The sequence below is a fragment of the Leuresthes tenuis genome, unplaced genomic scaffold (assembly GCF_036924035.1).
Source record: "Leuresthes tenuis unplaced genomic scaffold, fLeuTen1.0.hap1 SCAF_23, whole genome shotgun sequence".
NCBI lineage: Eukaryota > Metazoa > Chordata > Actinopteri > Atheriniformes > Atherinopsidae > Leuresthes > Leuresthes tenuis.
Window position 1 is genome coordinate 20774523 of NW_027325377.1, and position 24074 is coordinate 20798596.

Sequence of the window (24074 nt, forward strand, 5' to 3'; positions counted from 1 at the left end):
CTTAAAATGATTAGTTCAAAACTTCAAATCGCTGCTTTGTGGGCATGCAGGTAATTGTTCAGCTCGCTCATGGTTTTACCTATTTGAATAAATGCTTTTTAACACTGTAAGTGCACCCTCAAACAAAATTTCCCTGTTAGTGATGCTCCACCTCTCCAACACGCTTCATAAAATCCAGCCTCATAGTTTTTGGGCAGTCTTGCAGACAAAGTCACTGGAACTCAGGCACCGCTACTCAACACATGAAGAAATCAGATTGGATTTTTCCGGGAAGAGAAGTTGATGGGTTGTGTAATCATTCCAGAGAAAGGAAACTACAAGCCTGAAGACAAACATCACTGATTTCTGAGCACAAACCTCTCGGTAGGTTCATTCCTTGTTTCCTTTATTACCTCAAATTTTTCCAAAGACACTATATTCCCTCCTGTTTTGTATGTTTTTATCGAGAGAAATACTTTAGTACATTGAGCTTAACTACTAATTTTGCAGTCTATGGTCATGAAAGATATTAAAGATGATAACAGCAATAATTGCAGGTCCCAGTGCCAGATAAACTATTTTTAGCCTCTGCTTTATGTTGCGCCTGCTGCCTCTGGTATTTACTTAGCGGTCTGATTTTTTTTTGTTTCTGAACTTTGATGGTGTTCTTCAAGCTTCGTTGAAGATAGCAGAAAGTGTTTCCAATGCCTCTATCAATGTTAAAGTAGGTCAGCCAAGAAAGCCTGCTAGAAGTATTATACGCAATGTTCTTCAGCTGTTTGTTCTTTACATTCTGTTTGTTCATGTTCCTTCCCCACTGTTTTTTTCTGTTCATCTGTATAAATGTCAATGTAGAAAGAACAACGTCTGTCTAAGTTACTTTCTTCCACAAGGAGTGTTTATCTATGGACAAACGCTTGTGGAGTTAGTGGGTATACTTTGCTTTCACACCAAAAATACCCTATTAAATTCAACCACCCACATCAAAATGTTTCTTTTAGAAGGAACAGAAAACATCTCAAGTACAATGTCTGAAAGAGACACGAGGCATCCCACTAAACTATAAACTACCAAAACACTGTTTATTTCCTTTAATTTGCACGTGTAGTTGCAAAATTAAACAGTTGTCATCATACAGACAGGAGAAATAAATACAGTGAGTCAATGTGACTCAATTTAATGTAGCAATATTACTGTCACCATTACAAGTACCATGACCATTATCATTATTTTGGTGTAACCAAGTATCCTGTCTTGTAAATTCACAACCATGTCAATCAGTTAAGAATTCAGTCATTTCTGATGATTTTGTTTCTGGATAGACCTCCTGCCTTATATATGCCTGCAAACACAGGTGTGGGGGGGTGTATAACATCATGACACCCACACAGAAGGACTGTGCCAACATAACGGTGAGAACAAAAATCACAGGTGAAGCTTCACAATAAGTCAGTGAACATGACCTGACAGTTGTCACACCTAACCCCCCATTTAAAGCTGCCAGTATAGGCTTTACTGACTGGTCATTACCTACTTGTTTTGTCAACATACAGATAGCTTGGAGCCTGGCAAGATGGGAATGAGCTGACCATTTTTTGCCTGAAATTGCAGTCCTCTTAGAAGCCTAAACCACCGTCGTTTTGTGAATAGAATCGAACCACCTTGGTTTTGAAAGAAAATAAACCTTGTCATTCTACCCTTTACTTTCTTCTAGACATGGCCTCAGCAAGCAGCCTCCCGCATGAGGAACAATTTCATTGTTCAATCTGTTCTGGTACCTTTACTAAAGTCGTCTCTACTCCATGTGGACACAACTACTGTAAGACTTATATCACATCTAACTGGGACAGAACTGGCTGGGTACAATGTCAAAAAAGGCTGACCCTTTGTCAAACCCAGAAGACAGGGTCTGCAAAAAGCAAGACCAGTTACTAAACTTCTTCTGTCACACAGACGAGAAGGGTGTTTGTTCCATGTGCCTGAAAGATGAACATGTGGCGCATGTAGCTGTTCCACTGGAGCAGGCTTTTCAAGAGACGAAAGCCAAGGTTGAGTCTATGACATCTCACATGAAAATGTTGGAAATCTCTAAATCCAAGAGTGTTATTGACACCAAATGCTCAAAGTAACAGAGCAAGGAAACATCAGAGAAAGATATAGCAGAGATTGAAGAAGTTATCGCAGCTCTGGTGGCCTCCTTGCAGGGACGCCAGGCTGAGCTGATTTAGTTGATCCTGCAGAAGCAGAAAGCAACAGAGAAGCAAGCTGAAGGCCGTGTTGCACAGCTGGAAAGAGAAGCTGCTGAGCTGCGGAGGAGAAGATCTGAAATGGAACAGATTTTACAAAGTGAGGATCAACTCCATCTCCTGGAGAACTGCCCATCCTTTCACCTCCCTCTGTACCTGTACAACAAGCGACTTAAGCCTCAGCCAGATTCTGCCTCTCGATTAACACAAGACCTTTCTGATGTTGGTCATCAGGTCTTCTGCAGGGAAAGTAAAAAAAATATGTTGCTCATATTGAGAAGACCCTGAGTAAAGAGATGGAGGTGCTTATTGAAGGCGTCAGGTTGTCTGATGATAAACAACTGATGATGGGTGATGTTGTTAAAGAAGTGTGGACTGCACCTCAGGACGAGCTGATGATGATCCAGCAGTATGACACAGTGAACGTGACTCTGGACCCCATTTCAGCCCACTCCAGGTTCCCAGTGTCTAAGGATGGCAAGCAAGTGACCCTGCGTAAAAGTCAACAGTTTTTCCCCACTTTATTTAGCAGAAAATTTGAATGTGGTCCCTTCGTACTGCCCACAGAGGGTTATTCATCAGGTAGGTTCTACTATGAGGTTCAGGTCAGCGGGAGCAAAGGCTGGAGCTTGGGAGTGTTCAAAGAGTCGATTGATAGGGCAACATTTTCAAGTCCAAATACTGATGATGGAGCTTGGGTATTTCATGGAATTAACAACCAATGACAGGGGGAATACTTTGCTAACACGGTCAACGGTCCTCTCCCATACATAAAACAGAGACCGCAGACAGTTGGCGTGTCTGTTGATTACGAAAAGGGTGAGATCTCCTTCTATGACGTGGATGCCAGAACTCTGATCTACTCCATCACAGAATGCTCCTTCACTGAGAGTGTAACAGCACTAAAAGCTTATCTTTATACTATGGCAGGCACTTCATGTAGCAGCAGAGCCAAGCTCTTCCCTATCTTTGGAATGATTGGAGAGGATTCTGACGACACACTTGTAATCACTCCTGTAGGTGGCACAACTTAAGATGCCACAAATATCAGGAAATTGTGTAATTCATACTGAAAGGTTTCTTTATTTGAAATTTCACTATCAGAGCTTTGTTGGTTAATGCTCCGTCATTTATTTCATTGAATAGATCTTACCATATGTACTCTGCAGAGACAATTCAGGAACAGTAGAAATAGTTGTATCATACCATCATATGGTAAATGGACTGTACTTATATAGTGCTTTTGTAGACTAGTTGACCACTCAAAGCGCTTACGCACACACATATATCCAATTTTACAGGCTATGCTTCGCTTTTTCTGTATCACACACATTCACACACTGATTGACACATCAGCGGCACATGTGGTACGTGGAATCAGGGAATCAAACTACCAACCTCCTGTTTGAAAGATAACTGTTCTTTCTCTTGAGCTACACCTGCTACACAAAAAGTATTAATGATACATGATAATGTATTATATAACATGTTATTATTTCTAAAATATCAGTTATTTTTTCCCCCCAAAATCCTTGTCATGTTGAGAAGTGTATTAAGCAGGCCTGCGCTGTGGGTCAACCATATGTTTATGTATATTTCTGCTGGAATACTGTACAATGACCAGAAGATGACACTGTTGTTCAACCAGTGCTCTGGGCTGTTTAGGAGAAAGTGGGAAACCAACTTTATGCATTAGCCACTTTCAGAAATGATTTCAGTATATGGTTTTGCATTTTTACATCTCTAAAAGTATACTTTTTATGACTTTTAATCTATGCATGTACATAACATACTCTATGTCCTAAAAAGGTAACCAAGACATGCTTCAGACATAAAAATGCTTTGATTACTTCACAGGGAGAGCTTCAGGGTCCATTGTTCACACTTAATTGAACTTGTAACTCTTGAATATATGTCATCTGTATGCCTGAGCACATAATATCAGATAAGAGAGCCCCAGAAAAAGCAGCTTTATGGGTTATGCATATAGTGTGTTTTATAATGCTTAATTAAAGGGCATTTCTTGAAAATTTCTCTATTATATTTCTGTTCATTCTTGCTCATAGGCAGTATTTGTTTGTTTGTTTTCTTATGTGTAGCTTGAAATGTATTCTATTATGAATGACATAGGTGATTCAGTTTCATTGAGCTATAACAAGAATTTGGTATTTGTGCATTAGAAAACTACGGTAATATCAATACAATGAGAAAACACATACACATATTGAAATAACCAGCACAGATTCTTACTGAAGGTTGACTTAGTGGACACAGTTCAGGAGATGGCGTTTGGCTTGTCCACCTCTACTGATGTGTTTCTCTCAAGGGGAACTTAAGCCAGCAGACTATTTATACCTCAGCTGTCTGACTGACTGGCGCCCAGGGAACTGGGACACTGTAAATGTGTATGTCTGTGCGTGTGCCTGTGTTGGTCAGTGCCTAGTTAAAAAGATTTCTTTCGGATGATGGGAAATTGTGTGAGAGATAGACAGACGTTGAAAAAACCCCAAGAGATTAGAATGACCTAAGATTAAATATGCCATATAATGTAGTTTGATATTGTATGCCAGACATTCAGTCATCAAACTGACTGACCCCGGGATGTGAATGTTGAATAGATTTGATGTCTGATATACATCTTTGAAGCACCACACTATGAAAGCTATTCAGCAAAAGTGAGGAAATGAACTTGGCTTTGGTTTGAGTGTAACCCCACTAGTCATCTCCTCCTACAGGCGATCCTGCAGTTTAAGAAAAACAAGAAGCAAATTCAATACATCATACGATAAAATCATTAAAGAATCAATTATTCTGAATTAGAAGAATTAGATGACTAAAGTTAGTTAATACTTTTGCATTTACAAGGTTTTTCAGCAGAAATCTATGCATTTCTAATTATGTGACAGAAAGAATTCAACAGAAACTGAAGGTTATCTTTCATGCCGCTAGCATTGCTTTCTGGGCATAATGTCACAAATAATAATTGTCACAGATGAGCTGAAATGTCTTCTTTTTACAGTCTGGCTCTGGTGAGGAAGACCAGATGCAGTTTATTCTATATTAGAAGGCTTCTTCACAGCTGCGATTTGAACCTGCTGCAGTAAAATCGCAGGTGTTACTCATAAAGTCGATGATGACTTTGTTCCAACGATTATTACAATGCAGTGTAGCATTGAGAGTTTGGAAAGTCAGCCTGCTGTGTGTGCTGTATGGCTTCTCTGACTGAGCTCCTTATTTATTTGTTTTTTTTACAAACTACTTATGAATGTAAAATGAAGCCACCAAATGCTTGAAGTCTGAATGCACCGCCCTGGGTATGCTCTTTGACTTAAAGAGGCTAAATCTAAGTTATTGTTGCTCAGCCACTAAATCTGTCTAAAAGTGTAGATTAGATATATTTACATTGAAAGAAATACTTCTGTTTTACAGATTACCAAAAATAATGGAACAGAGACTCTGAGAGAGGCCATTTTACAAGACTGCTTTTGATACTACTTAAGCACATTTTCTCGATTATGCTTTTTTCTGCAGATTTGAACATGTTATGTAGTGTTTCACAGAATTCTATTAATTCTCTCTCCTCTGACCATAAGAACACAGTTCTGTATTTCAAATTTGACTTATTATGCCACTGTAGAACATTTGGCACATGGATCTCTTTGTATTTTCTGTACATATAATTCAGTTTCAGTACAGAGGAAACACATCCATACAAGTGTAATGTATAAGCAATTTCATAAATACACCAAAAATCATCATGCAGTTTTAAAGAACATGTAAACCAAAGAAATGAAACCTTATTGAGTGTGGACGAGTGGACTCAGTGATTAGAGTGGGTTGTCCAGTAATTGGAAGGCTAGCAGTTCGGTTCCCACTCTCACCACTCAAAGATTGGTGAACTGACAACTGGAGGGGTGGCAGTCCACCTCTTTGCCACCCCTCCAGTTGCAGTCCTCCACCCTCCACCCCTCAAGGTATCGAGGCACCATCCCTCCATGTTCCCCAGGAGCGGTGAATGGCTGCCCACCGCTCTAGTGTATGGCATCTGTCTCCATGAGTGTGTGACCCCATGCATGTGCATGTGTGTGTTCAACAGGTGCCAACCTGGATGGGTTAAATGCAGAGGAGTCATTTTGTGTATTCCCTGTATCTACATGACAATAAATCTGATCGTAAGTTAAGGATATGTTTCCTTGGCTACCAGCTACAATGATGAAATTCTGCTAAACAGTGATGAGTTGCTACTTAGTACTTAGTACATTTACTAAAGTACTGTGCAATCTTATGTACCAAGTAACTTCCAAGTCTTTACTCCACAGTAATTTGAAGGCAATTACTGTACTTTGTATTCGCTGTTATGCAGATTCAGACAAGTTGTATAAAGTTTAAATGTACTAAGAAATTATGTCATCATATTATAGATAAAGTCACCCAGTAGTACATAAGGAAAGTAACCATGTGGCATTTTAAAGTGGTTTAATGATTGATACTGATGGGTCATTATGCACTTTGGGGTCTTTAGGAATACTTTGAAGATAATACTTTTGTACATTTAGCCTGCTCATCACAGCTATAACAATATATCACTTCTTAAACACAAGTTTACGCCTAAATGCTATACAGAGCCTTTCATTCTAGTCCTTGCAGTCCTTGTAACCACAAATGGAACCTCCAATCTGAAAGCAAAGAGTTCTTGCGGAGTGATAGACAACTATAATATCCTGCAGAAAGGACAGAGCCTGGCCACAAAGGGTTTTTGTAAGAAGTATTTTAAATTGTCCTCTAAATCCTACAGGAAAAAAAAAATCTTTTTTTGCAATACCACTCATTTCTGGCCACAGTGTTTTGGATCAAGTGAAAGATTTTCAGGGAAATGTTTGGACACCCAGTGAAAATAACATTGCAGTAGTCCAGCCCACATAGAATGAAAGCATAGACCAGTTTTTCAGCGTTGCTTAGGATGCTTCTGGTTTTTATTCTGCTCATGAAAGAACACCACCATATATACCTTTTTAATATATGAATTAACGACAAATCCTGATCAAAAATTACCCCAAGGCTCCTCAAAGAAGCACAAGAAGCCAAGGTAATGACTGGATAATGAATCTCTGAGGCTTTTAGGGCCAAAAACAACAACCTTGGTTGTAGAAAAGTAAAGGTCATCCAGGCCTTTATGTCTCCAACACAAACCTTAATGTGAAATTTTGAATGTAGCAGGCCTGCTATTGCTTAAAATTTAGTATATTCTTATTCTTTTTTTTTTTAATCTCATAGTGCTGCTACTTCAACCTAATCAAATGATTTTGAAGGTTAGTTCACTTCTACTGGTGGCTGATAAATAATCTTACTTTAAATTTTAAAAAATAAGGTGCTAATATAGCTCATTAGATGTCAATACATGAAGAATTTATAATTTCATTGTTATCTTTAATGATAATGAGGCAGCGTTCACGCGACACTGTTGGGAGACTGGGGGTGGGTGGGGGTTACGTCTCGGAGGCGCGCGCTTCTCCGTAGTGACGTCACGGGAGCGCCCGAGCAGCAGAGCACCGGGGAAGCCACCAGTGGAAGAGCTGGCAAAGACGGAAAAGAGGGAAAGATAGACAGGAGATAGAGCAGGAGACGGAGAGATAGGCACGAAACACGCGGAGACTGCGCGAAAGGCTGCACTTTCTCTCGGCTTGACAGGCTGCAACGTTACGAGGCGTCACTTTGAGCTCTGACAGCTGCAGAATAACTGAAGAGGATATGTGGACTGGCCTTTCTTTTTTGCCACACAGAGCTTCTTTCACCACCGAGCGTCAACACAGCCGCAGTGAGTACTGGAACTTAGCTGGCAGCCAGAGAGTGTGCGTGTGCACATGCATGTTTCATTACACAAGCCGACATGCGTGTTTGTTTGTGTGTATCATGCTGCCCACTTCTCGGTCACACTCGCATACCTGCGCTCGCGTGAGTCTTTGCCGGCACGTTGGAGGAATATAAGGAACGTCGGCATAAACATAATTAAAATTTGATGGCCGATTTGAGGCGCAGCAGTTTCGGGTCAGCTGTGAGGAGACGTACAGTGCACTGTGAGCTCATTCCGCGACGTTTTCCTCCCTTTTTTGTTCAGTAATGCAGTTGTAACCGTACATCTTCCCCGGAATAACGGGCTAATAACACCGCGTCTCGTCTCTGTACAGCTAAATGCGATTAACAGCGAAGCTGCTGACACTCTCTCAAAGCCACACTTGCTATCACATTCCTGTAAAATTCATTTAACAGCAGCAGTTTTGCACTTTATAGTAAGGTTGTCTGCTGTGGTATGAACAGAATCCCTCAATATTGACTTTAGTCTCATATAATAAGAGTATGGGGTCTTTGCTTATGTTGTTTCCAACAGGATCCCTCAAGTTTGTCAGCTGGCAGACTTCACGCAAAACTACTCAGATGAAGCAATTTATAAGCCCGATAGATTTAATTACTTTCAGTAAAGTAAATTTGAAGAATGTGTTGATGAGAGCAGGGCAAGCTTGGGGAGCGTGATTTCCTACTTGTTCCGCCCACAGCTACAATTCGTGGCACCGCCCCTCCTCCTGGAACATTCAGTCAGGGGAACTGAGGTGTTTCCTTCCACCGAAATTGTTGTAAACAAAGTACATTTTTAAATGTCCGCGCTATGCACAGGGCGAGCGGCTCAGTTTGCCTTTGCCCCTTCTCTCTTTCCACATGAAAGGTCCAAAAAAAAAAAAAAAAGATTTTAAGAGCTCAAAGCTTTGGACCAACGTGAGGGCCCTGACAAAGACTATGTGTATATGACCCTACTGTGCTGGTCGCTGCTCCTACAAACACAGGGATGTCACCTCCTTCCCCCATATTACTATCTATTAGTGGTCAAGTTGACTGTAAGGGCATATTCCTCTTCAGGGGATGAGCCTGGGGGGGGCCTCACGCTCACTTTTTCTCCTGAATTAGTTTTGTGTCTCACTGCCTTTGAGTTAAATGCCAAATCTCAGCGGTACTCTTACTGTTTCTGTTATAAAGGGATCAGCCAAATCGGATGTGTAATGTGTGTTTGTGCACGGACACCACAAAGGTGTACTTCTCGTGCACTTCTCGGTGTGTTTGTCTGCATGTGTGTGAACTCTTGAAAGTGCATTTTGTCTGCCCGGCCTGTATCTTGGATTAATTTCCTGTGGCACACAATAGACTCAATGTTATCCATTTCATATCAGTGCTGCGCCTTTGAGTGTTTATGTGCGTTATCTCAGCTAAGACCAGTGGCACAGACTGCACTGCAGAGCCCTAACCTGTATCTGACTCAGGTATCGTCTCTCTATCCCTCACTACTACAGACTTTTCATATTTCCCTAAAGTGCTCATCAATTTGACTTTTTGCTCAATTAAAACATTAACCAATATCAATTTCTGTAAGGTTATAAAATACAACTAGAAGATATTATATATTGGAATTCTTAAATTGTACAAGACGGCACCAAACCGTCATTATGATTCGTCTTCAGTATGGTTCCCTGATATGGAGACAGGTCTGGAATCAAGCCCAGTCAGTAATAGTAAAAGAAACCTCACTGTGGCCGAGACAGTGAAATGAATATCCCAGATGTTTGCAGTCATGATAGACTGTATAATCAGATTGACTATCAAATTATCTTGAAAAACTATCTAAACTATCTAGTTGGAGGCTGTAATTATGCAAATGTAGCATTCAATGACATCATTAAGCGAAGGAGGTAAAGGCAGGACCACAAGCGATGCGTTCCAGAGCTGTGTCTTTGAGGGCTTTGAATTTTGTAACAACAAAATTCATTATTCATTACTCATTATTCATTGCCAGACTACTCTTGGACAGTGAAGTATTTGTTACCAGTCCACAAGTACTCTGGCAGTGAGTAGGCATAAATGAATAGATAACCTTGAAATAAGCATATAACAATGAATCCAAATTACCTTTTAATGACACTGAATGCATCATATTGTGCTGTAATGTCATAATTTGTGTAGCTGAACCTTTCCTCTCGGGAGCTGTGTGGATGGTGAATGGAAAGGGGAGTTGAAAAAATGGATTCCAACAACAAAGGGAATAGAAATCAGCTTTTTTGCATTGCTTATAGTTTTGCATCAATTGAGATTTATAAGAGAGAACCATACTTATACACTGCTTTATAAATCTTGCGGAAAGTATGCATGAGCACATTTCTGCCTATGTGCATACACGCACTTTTAGTCTTGAAATTGCACACAGTTTTATGCCTTGGGTCTCAGGTGTTGCTGTCTTCCTTTATGGGAATGTCCAGTAGCCTCTTTCCTCCACCCCCATCTGGTTTGTGCACCCATTTCAGGACAACATGGAGGACAAAACTTAAAAAAAAAAAAATGAGGAACCCAAAAAGTTGCCCTTCAGTGACGACAAGCTCATGATAAAGTGGGGGGTGATCTATCCTAAAGATAATGTGAAGATATTTAAAGGTAGAAAATCTCAATCTGAATCACAATTTTCCCTGCAGATTTAGTAGAACTCTTGTTTCACATACTTTACCACTGGACATTTGACTAATTTCCAGATGTGCAGCCCTATGTACCCCATACATTGCAACAATAAGCCATAGTATAAACGACAGCATGGGATACTAAATTAATAGCACCAGTGTCCTAAGAATCCTGAAAGGAAGCGTTTCAAGAACCAAGATGCGGTTGATAAAAAGGGGGTATGTGAAACATTTTCTGGACTGATTGTAAAGAGAAACATGATTAAAAAGCTGAAGCGATATGCATAATTCATATGCAATGAAACATAGAAAACATATGATGTTAACATATTTTAATGTTAAAGGTGAGAATTTCTATTATTTCATGAAAAAACTGGCTAATCTTGAATTTGATGGCAGCAAGACCTCTCAAAAAATTGCACCACTGTGTATCATCCTCTCTTCTTTCAACATCAGTCTGTAAACTGTGAACTGGGGAGACCAGTTGATGGATCTTTGGGACGGGAATGTTGTCCCCTACTTCTCTGATGTAGGATTCTAGCTGCATTTTTGCTGAAATCTGCAAGGCTTCCCTGAAATAGACGTCACCTGGATGGAAACATCATGCTCTAAACCCTGTATATACCTTTCACTGTTGATGGCATCTCTCCAGATGTGCAAGTTGCCAGCTCCTTAGTCATTAATACACCCCCTTACCATCAGAGATGCAGCTTCTGAGAACAAGCCTGATGATTCCTCTCCTCTTTAGTCCAGAGGACATGGTGTCAGTGAACACCCCCCCCCAAAAAAAAGTAAAATTTGTGATTGATTTGAGCACAGTTTTCACTTTGCCTCAGTCCATTTTAAATAAGCTTTGGTCCAGAGACGATGGCGACGAGAGTCTCTGGATCATGTTCACATAAGGCTTCACATCAAAGAGCTTTAACCTGCATCTGTGGATGTCACGGGGAACTGTGTTCACAGACAGTGATTTCTGGAAGTGTTCCTGAGCCCATGCAGTGACTTTCATGACAGAATCATGTCTATTTTTAATGCAGTGCTGCTTGAGGGTCCGAAGGTCACACGTCTCTAGATTATCTGAATGTTTTGATGAGATTATGTACTGTAGATGATAGAATATTCACAATCTCTATATTTCTATATTATATCATCTATGGGTTACATTATTCTGAATTTGTCGAGGCAGTTGTTTGCAGACTGCTGAGCCTACACTCATCTTTATTTCGAACAGGCTGCCCCTGTAAGCTGTAAACTGTTTAATTTGTGCCCAGTCATGTTAATGACCTGTTGTCAGTTAACCCAATTAGCTGCAACTTGTTCCTCCAGCTTTTTCTATATTTCTTTTTTCAGCATTTTTTCTTGCAACCATCCCAGACTTTTTTGGACATGTTGCTGCTGTCAGTATTTTTTTTAGGAAGCTTTAAAATATCTCACTTTCAGCATTTGATTTGTTTTCAATGTTGTATACTTCTACACTGCCTTGCTTCTAACAGTCTGGTAATATTCGAGATAATTTGCTTCCCAGTTTGACTCTTCAGACAAAATAAACAAGATTCTCTAAGAATAACCGCTGTTGTTGTGGCATATAAAGGAACAGTGAATGTTAAAAAAGTCAGATCTGGTGAGCAGCGGGTAATCCCCTCAAATTATCAGACAGATTACGCCCCGAATAAGCACAGCCATCCCTGTCAGCAAGGCTGTCGGGATGACTTTCAGTGAGATGTTCAACTCCAGAGAGCACCGGCGAGTCCTTTCCCGCCACATCACATCACAGGAGCCTGACAGGAACAGAGAAGAGTGGAGAACCGAAATTGTCAACGTGAACTTAATGTGTTTTTATGGGCCTCAATCCTCAGGCGAGACACAAACTTTGTCGGATTTGCTGGAATACCAGCCAGCTAAGTATAGGCTGAGTGGTGTGTGTGTGTTTGCTTCACATTGTGTAGTGTGACAGATGGATGTGTGGTTGTCACATAAATAGAACATGCTGAACACCTTCAGGAATGCTGATGGTGAAAGGGAGAGGCGGTAAGAGGAAGGGAAAGCATCAAGGGGACAAGTGAGAGTCGGAAATGGGAAACAAGGAATTATAAATTGAAATGTGCAGAAAAGTACATCATACATGTGTAGGTATTTTAACACAACACCATCCATCTCTCATTGTAGTCATCTGAAAACCATCTTTTGACCATCAATCGTGTCTGCCTGGTTTTATGACCATGACTACTTGTACTGACAAACTCTTGGTAAGTAAGTAGATGCTGTTTAAATGGTATGTTTTAGGATCAGACATGGAAAAGTGCCTCACAAAAAAAAAAGAAAACACCATAGAAATCAACCAGATACAAACATGTCACAAGGGGATAAATGACACACAGTTTAACAAAAGCCTGTTTGAACAAATGGCTATAGAACTGTTTGTAAATGTGTCAGTGTCTTCAAAAAAGTCTCAAAAGTACAACAACCACACCCTGAGCAAAGGACCTCAGAAGTCTTCAGTAGCTCTTTCAGAAATGCAGAGCTGACCACACACAGATCTGCATACATGAGAGAATAGAACAGAACAAGATTTATAAACTTCTTGATGCCTTTTTCAGACGACTCTTCATATGTTGTTCGTATGATGATACAAAATCACAAACGTTTGCTGAGAAAGATGCGATGAGAACAAGCTGCTGCCTGAGCCTGTCCATCCAAATATTAGGATTTTCAGTCCAAAATGCAGAGCTAAGGTCATGGAGCACAAGTGTGGAGCAGTCTCCAGCATCAGCCATTACTTAGTTACTCTAAGGGCTGTTTGTTGAATGCAGTCAACAGAAGTCAGCGGTACAGCTGCTGCAGGCAAATGTTTAGCCTATTACGGCTCCCTTGTACTAAAAGTGGCCAAAAATAAGTTATTTCAGGTTTAGGTTTTGACTTCTTTACTTTGCTTTGCCAGAACATGCCGGAGGTCGACACAAGTGCCTGTATACATCTGTTGAAAACCTTGTAGCTTGGTGTGATGCTCTAGGACTTCGTGAGGCCTCAGACAGCATTGTGTGTGTGTGAAGGAAGGGTGTTTGTGAAAGAAAGGCAAGCAGAGGCTGAAATTCAGGGCAGGCTGTATGAGCTGGTGTTTCATGCTGAGTGGTTTGTGGACTTAAAGAGGATGAGGGTTTTTTTGGTTCTCAGGTTGATTGTTGGGCCTGTTTCAGAGTTTGATCCAGAGGGTATAATGATTTTCGTCGAGCACAGAATGATTAGATATTTAATGTTATTTGAAACATTTAATTTCAGGGTTCCTGTCTGATATAGGCTTTGATTTGAGTACATGTCCACACAGAGAAGCCACTTGAAGTGATGAATAAAAAAAATCAGGTCTGAGAATGATGAGGCAGCTCATTTAATTTGAATAAAAATAGCATGATGAATAACCAAATATCAAGCATGTCTTTACATTTATGAGATTTGTATTGGTGCAACAGAAAATTAGGCGCAATCGCAAGAATTTGAGGCTGTGTTCATTGTTGTTTCCATGGATACAACGCTGTTAAAGCAAGGCTGCAAAGACTGAAAATTAGATCAATTGCTGATTAAAGGATAAAGTAGACTGTCTACTAATTGTCTGTGAAATAATCATCGCTTTTATCCCTACGTCTGATCGGAGCTGTCTTAAAAGACGAACAGCTAACTTCACCTGGAAATAACACAACATATATTCACTCAGGCTCACTTGTTTTTGTCGGCGCTTTTAAGAGCAGAAAATCCATCTGTAGTTTAAGACTGACTGTCGGGGTCAGAAACTCAGGTGGAGATTTACAGTCTCCATGGTCGACAGTGAACTTTTGTGAGCTTTCAGCGTGACAGATGTTGCTTAGGGTGACAGCACGTTGGTTTTATGCATTTTTGTGAAAGGGCAAGAAGGACGGTGAGCTGCTGACGGATGACATATGACTCTGACAGTCTTTTGCTAGTGCTTGTTGGACCACGGGGCAGCTGCTGCGTCATAGGCGTGCTTGTGAATTCTCAGTGTTTTTTTTTTATCTTGTATTTTTGGACTAAAAGTGCAGATAACCCCCCACAGCTCTGTCAGCATCTAAAACCACCCCACGTGCAAATCTTCTACCTGTGGGACGCACTGGTGGTTTATTCATGTGACCCTTAGACTTGAACCTCAGAAAGCACAACACGGTCAGTGTTGTGCTTTCCATGAGGTCCTCAAGCCAATGAAAATATAAAGAAGTGTGTGTTTGCTTTGTATAGCCATGTGCTACAGTGGTGACCTACACCAGTGTGTTCAACAAATGCTGGAATAAAGCTAAACATTCTGGACATTATGGCACGATGGTGACAATTTGGACATGAGCAGGTCACATGGGGAGGAAGAAGAAGAAAACCTCAACCCACTCGAGTACTCAGTCTCTCTGTAGTCATTTTGGCCTCGATAAAGCGGTAGATGTGTGCATGTTGTTGGCAACATGATCACTCAAGTCCACTGAGGTAATACACATTTATGATCTTCTATATGCGTCTGTAAATGTGTTTTGTGTACGTAGTGTGGGCGTGCACGTGTGCTAGAGGCAGGGGCCTGGCCTGTTTCTTTCCAGGTGTGTGTTTTTGGCCCAGGGGGAGATGGAGCAGATGGTCCCTGTTTACGTTTCAGAGTGTGAGTGTGGCCGGAGATCAGCACCGAGCCAAAAAAACCATATGAGTGTTAAAAGCCAAAGGAGTCAGCTGATTTCAAAACTGAAATGTTTGCTACTGTAGTTGGAAATTTAGAAGAGGGTTGAGGAATGCTGGATTAGGTTGAGGAATACTGGATTAGTTATAAAAACTGGAGTATTTTTCCATCCCTATCCAATATCTATATGTTTGTTTAACTTTTGTGAGCAGTGTCACTCTTGCTGACACTGAACTGAGTGAGTGTCCCTGTTTACTGATTTACTAAGCTTACAGATAAGCAGCAGTTTAAGTCTAAACCTCAGTATCTTTGTACAAGAGAGTAAAACTTTTGTTTTTTCTTTAACAATTTACCAATTTCTATAGTGCGGAGGAGTCGGGTCACATACATTTAACTTTTTGTGTGCTGAATGTACTTTAAGCTGCTATGTTTTAATAAAAGTGAGTGTGAGTCAGATGACTTACTGTGTGTCCAATGACTCATGTCTGAGCCGTCTGACCTGAAGATGACATTATTGTCTCCACGAGTAAATAAACTGCTAAATTATGACTGGTTTTTAGTATATCCACCTACAGTTTATAAATGGTACCCCGAAACCCTCAAAAAGCTGCACCGTTCACTCATATGAACAAATTAAAACTCAGTGCATGTATGGTGGACAGTTCAGGAGCCCTGGGAGATTAGAGTATCCTCAACAGAAAGCTTGAAATGTCAACAACCTCAGAGACACATCATCACAATCTGCATTTCGATTATGATCAAAAGGCAGCAAAATGTTAAACCGAGTACCCAGAGCGGCACACCAGGAATGATTTGTTTCATTATTCCACTGCTTTGAAAATTATGAGGATTATAAATGATTTAATCAGTTTAACCCAAGCTGTAATGGCGAAGGATGCACAGTGCATTAGCATAACCGTTGATATTTTGATGAACAGAAAGTACAACAAATTAAAATGTTCCTTTTTCTTAGTTTGATGCTTTCCTTCTGTTGTTGTTGTAGAATAAAATGAACAAATAATTAGATATTGCTGATTACTTTACATAATGTTTTTTTATGTTATGTATGCATGCCAGCAGCCAAAACAAATCTAATTAACTGCATGTTATCTGATGCCACCCGGTGTGTGCCAGCTGCTGCAGGACAGTGCCTTTGAGTTTGTGCCCAGAGGTGTTGGACAGTGTAAGCGGTAAAATGGTGAAACAGGTGATGCAGAGAAACAGTGTTCTGTGCTCCGACTGTCTTTGCATCTTCACAGTTTTTAAGAACTGTTGCAAAGCTGCAGCAGTTAGTTTCATTTACTCACCTGATTTTCAGATTAGATGATGAGCATTTAGTTTGTATTTTGACATAAATGTTGAGTGATTGTCAGAAAACTCAACGTGCAGCATCAAGTAACACTGGAAGATTTTCAGGAATTTGAGGAACATATGGTCACCAGTTTCATTTGATTTATTTCCTCTTGAATGATCTTAAAATTGAGCGACCACAGGATGTAATTTATGCACTGATGTAAATATTGCAAAGGAGCAAGTAGCGTATTGCCAAAAAGAAATGTCATCAAAACATCAACCTGCTAAAGAATTGTATTGTTTTGTACCTTAAGTGCACAGATCTGGAGTTCAGCTGATCAATAATCTGTCTCTGTCATCTTCTCTTTTCAGGTGATCCAATCATCCAAGGCTTTGTGGATCATCTTGCTTCCTCTGTTCACTGCTGCTCTGTAACAAAGCTCATGGATTACAGCGGGTGTTGGACAGGCCTTGATCACAGCTATGTTAATACTCTGATATATCTCAAGTAAAGAGGAGCTTGAGTGAAAGACTGAGAGGAGTTAGATTTTTCAGATTTTTGGGGCATTGTTCTGTTACATGTATTCCTTTCATTAATTGGTGTAAGTTTCAGTATCTCTTTCTGATAAACTGCTTATTACACTCAGACACTCCTCCATACAGTGCACACCTCTTATTCTGTCACCATGTACGGTAGTTCCCGATCCGTCTCAAAGCTGGATGCTGTTGGATCCAATGGTAACGGGTCAGTGTCTGGGAGTCCTGGTCGCTCGCCACGCCTCCCTCGCTCCCCTCGTTTAGGACACCGGCGAAACAGCAGCAGCAGCTCCACTGGTGGACTCACTGGCACTGGTAAAACTCTGTCCATGGAGAATATTCAGTCTCTGAATGCTGCCTACGCAACTGGCGGTCCAATGTACTTCACTGACACAGCGGAAGACCCGGTCGGCATTGGGAGTCTGGGCAGTGGACTGAATCCCACGATGCCGAAAAGCACCATGACCCTGGGCAGGGCCGGGGCCAGGGTCCCTTATGGAGTCAGAGCGGCTATCATGGGGAGCAGTCCTAATATAAACATTGGTGGAGGAGGGAGAAGTGGTGGAGCCATCATGCCCAGTGATGCAATAGCATTTGGGGGAGAAGTGCAAAACCAGTCTCCACAGGCGGCTACTGTGCCCCACTCCATGAGACAGGTGAGATATTTTTCTTTCTTTATGACTACCAGCTGGCAGTTTGTGAACTTAAGGTTGCTACACAGATGTGGCCAATGTGTTACAAGCAAATGCTACAGAAAGAACATTTTTAAAAGCTGCTACAATATGATGTCTGAAGATCCTGGAGTATATGCAAAAGACTTTTAAAAAAGAGTCAAACAATTTCTAACGTGCTTTTGTTTTATTGAGGAGACCTAAAGCTCAAAAATCTTGAATCCTTATCACGTTTAAATTATCCTGGAAGAAAATAGTTTTAAATGGGAGAAAATAGCAATCTTACATTTTAGATATACGCTGTTCAGCCAGGCCTTATAGTCGAGCACAGCCCAAATATTAGCACATCAGCTGATCAGAGCACCAGCCCACATCAGCTGTTCAGTCAGCTGTCTCCTTTCTTTGCATGCAATTGGTAAATGGCATACAAATCGCTCGATTTAAACTGCTCTCGCCTGCATACCGAGGCTGCTTCCTGCTCAAGCCGCTTTCCAGCTCCTGCGTTTTAATTTGTGCCTGTCATGTATGTTTTAATGCTGCTCTGCTATGTTTTCAGATTGTACAGCGCTTTGAGCAACTAGGGTTGTTGTAAGTGTAATATGTAAATAAACCTGAACTTGACCTCGCCAGTGGGAAGGCAGGAAAATCCTATAAAGCAATCAGAGCAAAACCCATTAGAAAAGGTTACCACAAAAACAGAACTCAGACCAAACAGACCAACTTTAGCTTTGCATTGTTTTGATGCTCTTGCATTGTCACATCAAATATTTCTGTTCAAAGTAACATTCATTTTTTTGCCAAGATCTTGTATTAATGGTGGGAGATTCTTCTTCAGCACATTTCAAAGATTCCAAAAGGGTTTAAGGTCAGGACTCTGTGGTGGCCGGTCCACGTGTGAGAATGATGGCTCATGCTCATTGAACCACTCCATCCAATCTGTTAATAGAAAAACCTGATCCTCATTGACCTCATTTCTTGAGCACATAACATTGTTGAACCTAGACCTGACCAACTTAAGCAACCTGTAATGCTGCCCCCTTAGTAGGAATTAGGCTTGATGAGAGAAGCACTTCATCCACTGCTCCTCTTCCCCTGCTACACCATTGCTCTGGAACAGGATAAATCCGGACTCATCAGACCACACAACCTTTTTCCACTGCTCCAGAGTCCAATATTTATGCCCCTTAGCAAACAGAAGTCTTTTTTTCTATTATTCTGACTCAGAAATGGGGGGGAAATTGAGCCTGCACAAAAGTTTTGTCCCAATACCTTAAAGTCTCTGCACTTATTGTGTGAAAATGCTAATAATTTATCTAAATTTGAGTTAAACTTTGCTGTGAGTTCCACTGTTGAGTTTCTTCTAATTGGTTTCACCAAGAGCTGCACAGTTGTACACAGGCTGTAAATGTAAGTAAGGGGTTTCGTGGTTCGACTCACAGCTGAGTTCTTTCTGTGGAGTTTGCATGTTTTATCTTTTTCAGCAGACGGGAAGTCCCCCAGCTTCCTCTCACCGTCCCAAAAACAGATTAATTGGTGATTATAAATTGACCCCAGGAGTAGCTGTTAGGATACAAGGCTATTACCGTAGCCTTGTTTGTCTCTGTGTCGGCCCTCTGATGGACTGTGTGTGGTGTACCCCATGGCAGCTAACATAGACTCCAGCCCCTCTGGAACTGGATGAAGTGGGTATAGAAAATGGATGGATCAGTTTCATGCAATGTTTTGAGTTATTTCTGATCACGGTCATTTAAAGAAAATTCTAACCACATTTCCTCCTTAAAGATTTAGGGTTTAATAATGTGTTGGACATTTCTTAAACCAATTTCTGCTTCGACAGTCTCCATATACGTTTTATTTGCTGGAGGCACAGTTGAGGTTAACTCGGTTACTTGTACCCAGCTCAAATATATTAATCATTGCAGTTATTTTTCATTGGTTACTCTTACGTGTTTGTTTAGTTAAATCTAGGTGGTGATTTCTAATTTTGTCCAGACAGTCTGTATTTGCACACGAATACAGAGATGTCCTCTCTGAGTTGAAATTTTGTATGATCAGATAAGGAATGTTTAAGACTGAGACAGTGTTTGTCTCATCTTAAAGCACAGCAGTACAGCCCTGAAATGAGCTCCAAAGACAGAATCAGTTGTGCTTAGCAAACAAGATATTTAGTCATGCAGATTCATTTTTACACTTGCTCTGTGTGGGTCCAGGATGTGGGATGTTTCAGCCGAATTTAGCCAGGTCTTTAATGGGTATTATTTTCTTCATGAGCCGCCCTTCAGCTAAATAAAAGAAACAGTGTGGGTATTCATAAAGTATTTTTAATGTCTGCCCTCCTGCTACATCTGCTCCATGAGTCATAACCTGAGAGCTCATCTCCTTAAGAAGTAACTCTCCTCCTCCATTTGCTTCTAATTACCTATTAAACAAAAGGCAAACCCATAATCTCACCCTATCTTCTTTTCAATTTGCAGGTTTTTCTTGACCATATGAATGTAAAGTATTTTACATTAATTGTGAGGATACATGGCGGTTCTGCCATTTGCACTGTGCACAGGCAGGATGCCTGACACAAGTTTTGCAGAACCAAAGTAGAAAGTCTGTTTGTTGATTAAAAATTCATTCAGGATATGTTTAATACTTTAATATGCTGCTCATGCCGAGATGGTTCAAACACTTATGTAAGGAACATTCTCTCATCAAACTGGAATATAATCTCATGCAGTATATGTAGGAACTGTGAGTATAATGCTCAACTGCACGGCTAGAATATATCTAAAATATTCTGTTTTCTCTTGATTATAAATATTAGTTTAAATCACAGCTACGTCTTACCTACAGTTCATCTTTCTATGTTTTCTTTCATTTTTTTTTCTATACACAAATGTTGGTGCCTGTGGGTTTTAGAAAGAATAATTTTCAGTGTGGGATCCCTTATCACTTTTTATTATTTAAATTAGGACCATCCAAAATAAATTTTTTATACGCTCATCATGTTGATGGTTGCAGGGGTGCTTAAGCCCATCTTAGTCATGGGGTGAGCAGTGAGTACACCCTGGGGAGATCACCGGTCCATCACAGAGCCAAGACAAACACTGTTTTCTGGACTATGGAGGAAACCAGAGTACTCAAAGGGAACCCATGCAGGCACACGAAGAACGTGAAAGCTCTGCACAGAAGGCGCCCAGCTTACATTCAAACCAGGAAACTCGTTGGCGATTGTCACCACGCAGCCCGAGGCAACATACTTGATTTAGAAAGATAATTCTATCTGCCACTTTACCCAACTGTTGATGCTTAGCATCAGTGACAGAAATTACACTGATTTAGTCAGAGAAGGTGATTAAAAAAACCTAGAAATGCTAGGTTCTATTGATTGCAGAGGTAGCTTAAAAAATAGCTTAAATAACACTCTGAAGTAAGCTGAGTCGTGTTGAGATCAGTTGAGTTTCTCCTAAAAATGTTAATAAATGTGAGACCTTTTAACTATTCCAAAAAACTGTGGCAGAATGATAGCATATAATGGACATAACATGCAAAAGTTATAATAGCGCTGATATCAAACATTTCACACTCTTTCTGTGTGTCACCAGGTGAGAGATGGAGCAATGTCAGACCTGCAGACACAGTTAAGAGAAGTACTGAGAGAAAATGAACTACTCCGTAGAGAAGTAAGAATACACACACACACACACACACACATTTTAATGATACACTTGTTTGTTTTACAATATTTGTTATCTTGTCTTTGTTTATCTCTGGGAATTCTATTGTCATGAATCTAAAAAAAGATTATGGCAGTAAGGTTAGACTAATAGCTAGTGTATTACACAAATAATGACAGGAGCCATTTTCAAGTTCCATTGTAAACAAATAGGTATTTAGTAAAATAAAGTCACAATGTTTGATGTTGGTTTCTTATAGCTGGAGGGTAAAGAGTCCAAACTGAGCTCCTCTATGAACTCCATTAAGACGTTTTGGAGTCCTGAGCTAAAGAAAGAGAGAGCACTGAGAAAGGATGAAGCCACAAAGATGACTGTCTGGAAGGAACAGTACCGAGTGGTGCAGGAGGAAACACAGGTAGGAAAATGTTGTTGTTATGAAATACAGTATATATAATAATAATCCAGTTCAATGTGATATAATCATGAGCCAATTGATTCCAGTTCGTTAAATTTCAAATTAGTCCAATTCATACCAAAAAAAAAAAAGTTGCTTCGCTACAGAACCCAACAGATGCACTGAAACTTCTGTTTGATCTAATCCCCTGCAAGAGGGGACAGTGGAAAGAAAAATGTCCCTTTTAACAGGAACAAATCTCTGGCAGAACCAGACTCAGGAAGGGCGGCCATCCGCCTCGTTCAGTTGGGGGTTGAGAGGACAGGAAAGAGGGGACAACAAACACCATAACACCAGACCAGGGTTACCCGCTGAGAAGGAGAAACACAAGTTAATGCCAACAATAATGTCTTATGTACGTGGAGAGTAAAAGAGAGCAGAGTGAGGAGAGGTGCATTATGGGAAGTACCCCAGCAGTCTAGGCCTATAGCAGCAAAGCTATGGGATGTTTCAGGGTCACCTGAGCTGCCCCAAACTATAAGCTTTATCAAAAAGGAACGTTTCAATCTCTAAGGAAGAGAGAATGTCTGCTTCCTGAACCCAAACTGGCAGCTGGTTCCACAGAGAGGGGCCTGATAACCGAAGGCTCTGCCTCCCGTTCTACTTTTTGAAACACTGGGAACTGCAAGTAAACCTGCAGTCTGAGAGCAAAGTGCTCTGTTGGGAAACTATCTAACGATGAGATCTTTAAGATGTGATGGAGCTCGGTCATTAAGAACTTTATATGTGAGGAGCAGCATTTTAAATTCTATTCTGAAATGAACAGGGAGCCAATGAAGAGAAGCTAAAACTGGAGAAACATGATCTCTGCTGCTAGTTCTCATCAGAACTCTGGCAGCAGCATTTTGGATCAGCTGGAGGCTTTTTAGAGAATTATTGGGACAGCACAATAATAAAGACATACAGCGGTCTAATCTTGACATAACAAATGCATGCACTTGTTTTTCTGCATCACTGCAAATAAGGCAGTCCTAGAAACCTGTTTTATATGTCAGCTAAAGGACAGATCCTGATCCAAAGCAGCTCCAAACTTCCTTGCTGTAGTACTAGAAGCCAAGGAAATGCCATCTTGAGTAAGTATATTGCTCGACAGTTTCAAAAGAAACAGTTTTTCAGAACAACCTCTGCACTGACACTCAGGCACTGATCTTCTGACAGTGTTCAACTTTAAAGATTACTTACAGACAAGAACATTTAAACATACCCCTTCCATTAAGACAAACCCAGAAGAAGATAAGAAAAAAAGGATAAGAAAATGCAATAATATCAAAACCATTTAGAAAGCCACGTAATACAAGTTTTGATTGATGTTTAGTAGGTCCACAGAGATGGAGGGAGCATTGTGTCATCTGTAATATTACTAGAGTTCATCCAGTACCTGGATTTTCTTTCAATTTAGGAAATGTTTGAAGATTTATGTGAAACTGTGAGATTTAAGCCATTGTTATTGGCCGTGTTTCCAAGATTCGCTAAGAAGCTCTTAGAGCTCTTAGAGCTTCTTAGCGAATGTGGGAAATGCAGCCATTGGCAGTTTTCATCCATCCTTACTTACGATATAGATGTTCTATTCTCAGCTTTGTCTGTAAAATTCATGGCATGAAGGGGAGTGTATCTTTATAATTTAATGGACTGTTTTGGCGGATTTGTCTCCCTGCTGTAAGTTAAGACATGCAGATGAAGAGGGCTGCCTGGTTGGGGACTCCCAGCTGTCTGTTGGTGCTGCAGCCATCTGGATGATACAGAGACTCAGTTAGTCTGGCAGCAGGCTGAAACATTATACAAGAGATGACATGCACACATACACACTCGCAGTCACTCATGACTTCACAGTGCCTCATTTCTCAGACGGTAATTGTGGAAACAGTGCAGACCAGTGCATTTTAGGAAAATTAGATTTATATTTTCACCATAAACACATGCTCTTGTGTGCATGTGTGTACATTTATCAGAAAACTCAACGTTGCTCCCAAAAACTCAAAGGCTTATTTGATGTGGATCCAAATATGGGAAATCATTTTATATATACTTAATATATGTGGGGAAGAGGACAATATGCATGTGCCTGTAGATATGTACACAC

At 40.5% G+C, this 24074-nt stretch overlaps 2 protein-coding genes across 4 annotated transcripts in view; both read left to right on the forward strand.

The window, feature by feature from the left end:
* The first annotated feature begins 1855 nt into the window (after positions 1–1855).
* On the forward strand, positions 1856–3443 carry LOC140282771 (E3 ubiquitin-protein ligase TRIM39-like). Its single transcript, XM_072377325.1, is given in 1 exon segment — positions 1856–3443. A coding segment is annotated over 1 exon segment (738 nt). The 5' UTR covers positions 1856–2521; the 3' UTR covers positions 3260–3443.
* Positions 3444–7749: 4306 nt separating this feature from the next.
* The window catches only part of LOC140283255 (ELKS/Rab6-interacting/CAST family member 1-like), a 126706-nt gene continuing 110381 nt past the window's right edge, over positions 7750–24074 (forward strand). For all 3 annotated transcript variants that reach the window (XR_011909982.1, XM_072377985.1, XM_072377986.1), the window contains exons 1-4: positions 7750–8040; positions 17040–17860; positions 21469–21546; positions 21800–21955. Coding sequence is in view for 2 of the 3 variants with exons in the window: in XM_072377985.1 (XP_072234086.1) it covers positions 17354–17860; positions 21469–21546; positions 21800–21955 (741 nt within the window). In the remaining variant the exon portion in view is untranslated. The remainder of the gene's footprint in view (positions 8041–17039; positions 17861–21468; positions 21547–21799; positions 21956–24074) is intronic.